This window comes from Poecilia latipinna, unplaced genomic scaffold (genome assembly GCF_001443285.1).
Source record: "Poecilia latipinna isolate Pla-1442-1.1 unplaced genomic scaffold, P_latipinna-1.0 Scaffold61, whole genome shotgun sequence".
NCBI lineage: Eukaryota > Metazoa > Chordata > Actinopteri > Cyprinodontiformes > Poeciliidae > Poecilia > Poecilia latipinna.
In genome coordinates this window covers 447076-456387 of record NW_015112677.1, presented here as the reverse complement: position 1 = coordinate 456387, position 9312 = coordinate 447076, and the positions used below count along the sequence as shown (strand labels likewise).

General features: G+C 35.5%; 1 protein-coding gene and 1 long non-coding RNA gene across 6 annotated transcripts in view; one reads left to right on the top strand and one right to left on the bottom strand.

Annotated features, from left to right (window-relative positions):
- The window catches only part of LOC106962735 (disks large-associated protein 2-like), a 98450-nt gene that overhangs the window by 60693 nt on the left and 28445 nt on the right, over window positions 1-9312 (top strand). For all 5 annotated transcript variants that reach the window (XM_015057340.1, XM_015057323.1, XM_015057314.1 and 2 more), the window contains 2 exons: window positions 5951-6168; window positions 7615-7768. In XM_015057340.1, coding sequence (XP_014912826.1) covers window positions 5951-6168; window positions 7615-7768 — 372 coding nt within the window. The remainder of the gene's footprint in view (window positions 1-5950; window positions 6169-7614; window positions 7769-9312) is intronic.
- Window positions 6095-8895, bottom strand: LOC106962785 (uncharacterized). Its single transcript, XR_001428054.1, has 3 exons — window positions 8813-8895; window positions 7908-7965; window positions 6095-6178 (listed from the first exon to the last, which is right to left on the bottom strand). It is a non-coding gene; the product is annotated as an uncharacterized LOC106962785 (long non-coding RNA).

Sequence of the window (9312 nt, the reverse complement as noted above, 5' to 3'; positions counted from 1 at the left end):
TAGGAAGGTGATATGTATATTGGAGCTCTTATGGATGCAACTTTATGATGGCATGTATAATTAGAAAAGATACATTGATTATGTTTTGTTGCCAAGTCAGAGTCCACCATTTGACTTTTGATGTTAACAAATTCCAGTTTAGTTCTTCATTAACCTTAATAACTAATGTACACTACATTGAGATGACTGTTTTAATTAAAACTCAAAGACTATTCCTTCAGAAATACTATTTTGTATATCATATTGTTATCTTTGAAAATTCATTGAAATGCTTGCAAAGAATCAAACTAACTGTTCTTGTAAAAAAGTACTTTGTGGACCAAATTAGGAAGGAAGCAAAATGCTCAACTGTAAGTCATTTTAAGTTAGATAGGCTAGTCTGAAGTACCAAGCACACAATAATACTCTATAAATGCTTAGGCTATAACTGGACAGAAAATGTTTTAAAAAAGAAATCCTTAAGATGTCTTTAGGAATTATTGATATTTCTTAAGAGTATAGATATTGTTTTCCCAGTGATGCCTTGAGATTCACAGTCAGGCAAAGAAGCAAATAAAATGCTATTTTTTCAGTGCTACATGGAGTCCTTTAATAGAGAAGCATGTTTTGGCAGGTCTCTGTGTTGGGCACATGAAGAGGCTGCAGGTGGCACATGGGCACAATCTGTTCTAAGAATGTTCACAAAGAAAAGGCTGTTTAGTGTGGAAATGAAGAGGAAGCTTTGTACAGCAAAGGATAAGTTAGCTAATCAGATTTAATAGTTTTTATTTTCTGGATTGTTTTTTTTTTTTTTTAACATATTTTACTCCAAATGTTTGACAGTTGGTAGTATGTATTATTTTCTTCCAGAAGCTTTTAGCCCACCAGATTGGTAACTTATATCCTTAAACCTCATTTATATTGATAGAGATAGTTCACAAACCAGCATCTGCAAAGTGTCAGCAAACACAACTACAACTACATTTGCTCTTGATTAAATCAGGATTTTTACTTTTTGCTTGTTGATTTTATTTGTAGGAGTTAATGCACTTTTTAATCTAAAAACACATGAGAGTCACTACAAACACAATGCTCTCTCTGGTCCTGTAATACTATACAAAAAGACAAGTGCTTGTCAAACACTTTAGTGTGTATAATGCCTGTGTTTGACACACTTCCTCGCTGTGAAAAACATCAAGCATCCTTCGTAATCTTTTTGACCACCCCTGGAGGAGCATTCACCTCAGTTTGTAGCAAACAGTTACTGACGCTAGTAAGAGTGTGAGTAAGGCATGCAAGAGGAAATTTTGAAAAGTAAACTCAATGTTACAGGGATAGGAAATTTTTACTGTCATCTGGGGAAAAAACAACTCTTAAAAAAACAGATGACTTGTGGAGAGTAACTTAAAACTGAGTCAAGAACACAGGTTATTTTTACAAGCTGTCATGTTGAAATATACAAACTGTTTGAATTGGTAGGGGGGAAAAATGAATCTTGCATCAGCTGGTTTACTGCTTAGGTCCACCGACACTGAGATTCACAAATGTATTATTATCCTTTGAACTTTTACATTTTCTCACCCGATAGCCACAGATTTATGCATATTGCATATTTTATGTTAAGCACAAAGCAGCACTGAACTGTAAAATTAAAAGAATTATAGTTATAATTTGTTTTACAAATAGAAATCAGAAAATTGCATCTGTTTGTATTTTGACAATACCTTTGAATAAAATCCAACACAATGTCCCAAGCAAATGCTTCAAACATTTTTGAGGATCTCATTTGTAAAGAAAAATATAATTTATGCTTTATGTTTTACATAAAATCTATATGAAAGTTTGGTTTTGGGTTGTAATGAATGCTTCTGCAAACCAATGCTGTACATAAAATAATTATTTGGACAGGTTCTAACAGAAAATTGTTCTTGCTCGTTATCTATCTTAGTTTACTGAAACGAGAACTGAGTAAATTTACAGAAACAAGTGCACGCACTTCCAAACTAGGTTATTTATCATTGATCTGACAAAGAGGCTTTCAAATACAGTCTTCCTAGAAAGTAACTGCTGACTAACTCACTAACCCTGGTGCAAGAACTTTTTCAGTGAATTGGACTTTTTACCCAAAGATTATTTTAAAACAAACTCTCTTTGGTGTTATATTACCTAATGAGGCTGTAAAGCAGCTTATCTGTCTGGTAGCCTGAGAGGGTCAGCACATCTTGTCAGGTATAGCATCATATGAGCTCCAACAGTAGTGCTAATGAGCTGGTGCACAGCCTCAGTAACTGATTGCTGCCTGGTTAACTACAGTCTCAGATGATCAATGGCTGCACATTAAGATGAAAATCATTCTTTTTCTGCTGCTGTCATTAAGGCTTATTAATTTATTTAGCACATTATGGATGGATGTTCTTCCACTCGTGGGGAAGGATAAATCTAACAGAAAGATGTCATGCATAATGATTTAAGTTTTTTTCACATTTTGAAACATCCTAGGATATTTAGTTCTTTATATTTCTGTTCCGTCATTAAATTCAATAAACAGGACAAGGAGAGGTCAAATTCTGACAGGAGCTCATTTTGGACATGAGCAGAATAGAATGAGAGGGATGGAGGCAGACTCCTCGATGCCAGAGCCAAAAAGAGCAATCAGCTCATGTGCTTTTTCTGACAGTAGTTCAGCAGTGGTGGCAGAGACACAGCCAAGTCATGTAAGTGGATGAAGTGAGTGACTGGAAGAGCAGAGGAGAGTCTGCACTGTGAGCAAAAAAAGCTTCTCTCTCATGACACAACTGAATTCCCTCCTGATACTTTGTAATTTATTTTAATTTCAGAACTGTTAAAAAGAAAAAGTCCCCATTTTAATTAATTAAACATCAACATGAAATAAATCTGAGACTCCTGTGAAAACACCTCAAACAATCAAAATGTTGCAGCCATTTCTTTCCCTAGATTGATAAACGGGTAAAAAACAGTAACAATGACCCCGTTTTAGTTTACTTTTAATCATTGATATTACTGTTTTCTATTGAATTGAGCAGACAAAAAGTGAATCTAACTCATTTTATAAACTAATTTGTCCTCAAATCATAATTAAAGGGAGATCCTACACCGGCCCAGCAAAGATAAGCATTAAATAAAATCTATTGGTGAGTAAAAATCTGCATTTTGAATACCAAGGAACACAACAGATCAGGGATAAAACTCTTTAAAAGTTTAAAACTTGACAGTCATCATCTTCTTTTTCTAAAACCTGAAATGAATTAGAAATTTTAATGCTACAGCAATGAAAGAGAGAACAGGAAAGAACCATGAGCATAGAGAAAATATTCCTGTGCATATGTTGCCCCCCCCCAGGGGTTTTTTTTTTTTTTTTTTGGTGACTAATCATGACAGTAACTGTTGCCACTTCAAAAGAACCTTTAGATATAACTTTGCAAGTAATGAGGCAGCACTGCACTTTGCCAGGTTCAGAGAGCATTCTGATAGAACAGACTCAGATGTATGCATATAGAAGAATATGTAATGAATTTCTTCTGAATCCAATTTTCTTCTCAATCCAACAGGGAGTGAATCTATAAAATTAATTTCACTAACATCTCTTTTACACCAATACCTGTACAGACAGTACAGACAGGAAAGTAATTACAGATGCTTCATGTCTGACCACTATATCTTTTTTTTTTAAATCAGACAACATTAGGTACTTTGCTGAATAAATCTCTCTAGTTTCCATCTCACATGATGTATCCAAACATGTGTGCATACATCCCTTTGGTCTGAGAACTTGAAAATATACAAGTTGTTCTAAGAAGAAATTAATTCAATTTGTACACCACCAACCACAAAATGATGATAAGCTTCTACTTCATTAATACATCTGTCTGTTTGAGGGACTTTTTGTTTTTTACAGTGTCAGCATCAGTGTATGTGTGCAGTGTCTTTTGACAGGGCTTACTCTTCTCATCAAGGACAGGAAACTTTTATTGGATGTAGTTTTATCCAGTTAAAAAAACATGCAAATGCTAAAAGAAACACTTTTCAGTAAGACTCAGTGAAGAAGTATCAGTGGAAATATGTTACCACGGAGTATAGAAGGAATGTTGCGTCTTTGTAATTCCTGAGTTCAATGCAAGTCTCTGCATTGCATTAAAGATCACCTATATTTTCCTGGAGTCATAACCTGGTTTATCTCTCCCCCAAAATGACAAAATATTGCAACATAAAAGTCATAATGCGAGAGTTTTGTTGCATAAATTTTTAAAAGTAACACACACAGAGCTTTCAAGCTGAAAAGTTATAGCAAAGAAATGCAAAGAGCTGATACGACATGATTTATCGTCTTACAATAGCAGCAGAGGAAGATAGCAGTGGAAGCAGAATGAGTATCTGCTGTTAAAAAGACAAAATAAGAATAGAAAACTTGTTTTTTAAAACGGTTTAAAACAGTTTTTTTCCAGATGTTGTACAGATTCATTTGAATGTTGTAGCTGTATAGTAAATTACTTCCATGGTGATACTGAACACAATACAGAGAAGGTTTTTGAACTTCGTTTTGCTTGAGAGTGCATGTTTCATTGTCTTAAATTACTTTGAGATTCAGAATTATGAAGCATCTCAGCCCATGCATTTTGTTTGGAGCTGTCTTGGTTTGTATATAGCTTTGTTTGAATCACTCAGATTTGCAGAAAATACAGGGATTTCTTCTACCAACAACTCTAGTTGGAACAAGAAATCCATCCGGTTTATTTTTGTCCCAGAAATCACACTAGAATTATTGTAACACAGAATGAAAAAGTCAAGATTCTTTTCCTCTAACTTTTTACTCTGCTAGCACCGTTGTTCACCCTTAAAAAGAACAAATTCTTAGTCTGTTTTATGCAGGTTAAAACAAAATCGATTCATTTTAGCTCATCTTTTAAATACTTGGGTTCAATGTCCCAATAATAAGTACTGCTGTTTATTCATCAGATCTTATATGAAAATATATAAATGCTGTTACTGATCAATTAGTATATCAACTGATGGATGGATGGATGGTCTATAATTCACTTATTCTGATCTGCCAACCTGGGTACCAGGAAAAAAAAATGTCACTATGACCTACTTATTTTGATGATTAGTCCAAATAATCCTCCTAAAACCAGAATTAGGTCCACTGTTTCATTTAGGTTGGTTTAATTTATGACTGTATGTTTTCTTTATAACTTTTTAACTTTGTGTTTTTACTATGTAAAGCACCCTGAACCGTTGTGCTGCTGAAATGTACTTGATTGATCGACTAATTGACTGATTCAAAGACAGCTTGTTTGTGAAACAAACTGCAGTTATTAATTCTTGCCTTCAAGGGGGATGATTCATCATAAAGCAGTAAAGGATTGTCCACCTGAAATGGCTGTTAATTTATCTTTTGCAATAATAATAAATGATGCTAGGAAAAGCTGTGCTCAACTCAGAGGTTTATCGTGTAAAAACTAGCATCATCAAGTTCAAAATATTCACTCTGTCCCTTGAAATTACTGCAAAGAACATCAGCTCTTAAAATGCAGGACTTGTAAAAACACAATGTGCCTATTTCAATGTTTTTAAGAATGAATCAGGATATTTATTAATGTTAGCTAAAGGAAAGGCTGCCTCTATCAAATTCTAATGAAAGAGAGAGGTTTAATAACGATATTGTTTATTTTAGGAGGCGAAGCTCTGAGATCAATAAAACAGTTATTGAGCTTAATTTTCCCGTTGGAGACACAAACAAGCCGATCGTATGCAACAGCTTGCCTCATAAACGTCTCGTACTCATTTGGCTCATTGGGCACCATTGTACATGCTAATGATACTTTTTGCACTCACACTAAGAAAAGGCTCACATTTTGCACTCAGAAGAAAAGGAGCATCCGTCTGAAATTTCTCCACAAACACTGGACTAAGCATGACAGTGTTTTGCATTAAGATGTGTTGTGTCCTGCAGGTACCCCAAGATGAGTGGAGCGGTTACCCCGGTGACAAAGACGAGGAGATTCCATGTCGCCGCATGCGGAGCAGTAGCTACGTCAAAGCTATGGGAGAGCTGGAGGATGAAAGCGGAGACTCCGACACGAGTCCTAAGACTTCTCCACAGGCAGCCATTCGTCCTGATGCTCTTGTCCTTAAATCAGCCATGCAGAGACCCCATTTAGACTCCCAAAGGTAGGGCTGCCTGCCAAGCACAGCAGGTCCTTATCAAAGCTGTGTCTATGGTTTAGTTTTCAGTTTTTAATGACAGATATCTTGCTTTATAAGTAAAAATAAGCAAACCCTCAAGCAAACATCAACTAAAATGCTGGTTCTAGTGAAACATTTGTGGGATTTAATAACTTGAAAATACAATGTCGCTAGTTGATATGCACACACAAACTGGATGAACGTTGCCCCTCTTAATGGAATTAATAGACAATGTGAAAAAAGAATAATTCTCATTGATAACGTAGCATAAGCTAACATCAATGTTGGTCAGAAGAACAAATATTACAAACAAATATTTATTGAGGTCTGAAAAAAATAGGACATGGTTGTTAAGAAAAAGTTAATGGGACGAGATTCCCACTTATTTTGTTTGTTAGTAGTCCCTATGAGACAATAGACAGTGCAGGTGTGGTGTTAACCTAATATTTTGATCATTTTGTTAGACTGTCTCCAAGCACTGACTCTCCCACATGACCTTTTAGGTTAGTTTATTTTATTTTGCACAATTAAAATACATATCAAAGGTATTAAGAAAAAGAAGTAATGAGAACAGTGCAGGAAGAGGCAATAGCCCATTGGACGTAAATAAAGCCTCCGCACAAATGGGAGTTTGCAAATTGTCAAACACCAGAGGGAAACTTTTGTTCTTTCAACAAATGTCCAACTAGTAACTTTAACTTTTAAAATAATTATTAAACAGAGAGGATTTATTTTTTAAACGGGGCAAGAGCAGTGGTTACTTAAACCTTTACACTGCTGCCACCTTTACAGTTGAGTGTTCTTCACAGTCATCTGAACTTACTTCAACAAAAACTGAAAGAATGATAGAATAATCGTTGACTTCTAAGACATAAAGTGAAACATTAGCAATGAATTTGAGTTTTTCCCGTGTGAGGTGACTGGACTTGTTTGTTTCATACCTGTTGTTTTACTGACTTTCAATTGAACTTGTTTTTATAATGTTGGCTGTCTGAATTTTTGCTTTAAGCCACTGTAGCTTTTAAATAGAGACAAATTCTGTGAGGCGTCATGCACTACTCGGTTCTCTCTGCCTCTGAGTGCTCTGTGCCCTTTTATTCACCATCATCACTGTGGGGTTCTGATCGCTTCTGCGGTTGTATGCAAACAAAAAAGACCCTGTGGTTTCTTCTGCACAGCTCACAAATGTAGTAATCTATCATTGTTCTGAATCTACACTCATTTAAGTGCAACTCTTGTATAATTGGACTCTTAAAGCTGAAGTTAACATAGCTCACATTTAAAACTGTTCTTAAATTGATCTCTTTTTTTATTTTGTCTGGATTCTGCCTATACACGCAATGTATTTTCCCCAGCAACAGTTTAGTAAACAGTTTTTAAACTGAGAAATTTTGTGTCTCCCCACCCCAACTCGCTCCTGTCCTTGTTCAGCCAGGGTTACCACTTGCAAACCAGAGATTTGCGGCCCCACCCAAGTGTCACGCTGGATCCTGCCACCTCCTTTCATCCCCCTCCTTTTCGCTCTCGCAACCAGAGCTACATGCGTGCCGTTAGCACCCTCAGTCAAGCTAGCTGCGTCAGCCAGGTGAGTCTTAAACATCCATCTAAAGGATGCATAACTTCAAATGTAAAATTGAACTTACCTCCTGTTTTGCACCATTTTCACAGCTCGATATAATGTTACTATTGGTACAGTTATTGTGGAAACACTTCTCATTTCTTACCTCAGTTTTAATCCTCATCTTCTCTCCTTACGTCCATTTCTACAACTTGACACTCAAGCTAAGCAGACAGAAGAAAATATCATAAAAGATTTGAGTCAGAAAGGGAGCTGTCATGAAAACAAGTGTTTACCAAAATGTGGCATCCTCTCTTGACAACCATTGTTTTAAATCAGACTGTTATTAAAACATGATGTTTAACTTAGCTACATCATTTGTCAGCTGCTTTAGCAGTCTAAAAATCAAAATATATGATCAATGAGTATGCTGTTATCTATGGCAACTTGTACACATAATCTTTGATTTGATTTACAAATCTTTTTATCAATTAAGGCATTTCCCATTACAACTTTTGACTTGCTTATTGGCACCCAGACAAAGATTTATAAAATATAATTCAATAGGAAAAATTAGCACTTTAATTCCTCTCCTAACCCAACGGTCACGGGACCTAAGTGGTGAATTCTTGGATATCCAAGCACTATCAATCATTTACTGTGTAGAGCACATTATTTTCTTAATGTGGGTCCTTAAGAAAATAAAGTACAGAGATAAAAGATTAATTTATTTAAAGATATGGGTGCCAATAAGTGTGGAGGGATATGTTTTGAATATTGATAGTCAAACAAAATCTGTTTTTCAAATTGACCTTCCTTACTAAATACATATATTCTTGGATCTGTTTTTGAAGCACTAAGTCTCATTGTAACATCTACTACTTCCTTTCAAGATTTTGTGGTGTAAAGAGGTAAAATTAATGAATTGGAAATTATACTGATGCCAAGTTTATCACTGCTCTATTTTAGGACTTAAAAAAACTGGAGTTTTTAATCAATTGCTTCTTATCAAAGTAAAAAGCTAAGCTTGAACAATGAATTTTAATATCTAACTATCCATTACACACCAACCTTTACAGGTATGTCGCTCTTTAATACTGTGTGTGGATTCACACAGCTGGATCCTCTGTGGGAGTTATTTCGGACCACCACTGTGAGATGTGCTGGGGTTGCTGCAGTAAGAAGATGCATGACAGAGCCAGCTCCAATGCTTCCATATGGAGAAGGGGATACAGCAGGAAAGATTTTGGTCAAAAGATAGGGGCGTACATTCAGGCAGCTGCTCTCCTTTGGATGCACATTTAAGGTTTCTGTGGAATAAATACAAAATGGAGAGAGAACAATTATGGTTTTATACAATTATTCTAGTGCACAGATTGGTATAAATTCCATAAATACAACGCAGTGCATACAGAACAACTTTGATCTGTGAATAGCAGGATACTTTTAAAAACACAAGAAATAGCAAAATTGTTATCTCCTAGAATTCTTACTCTCTCACTTTTTTGCAGCATGTCATGGAAAATATCTTGTGAAATAGCTGTAATGTCCCTTATTTCACTTCATTTTAA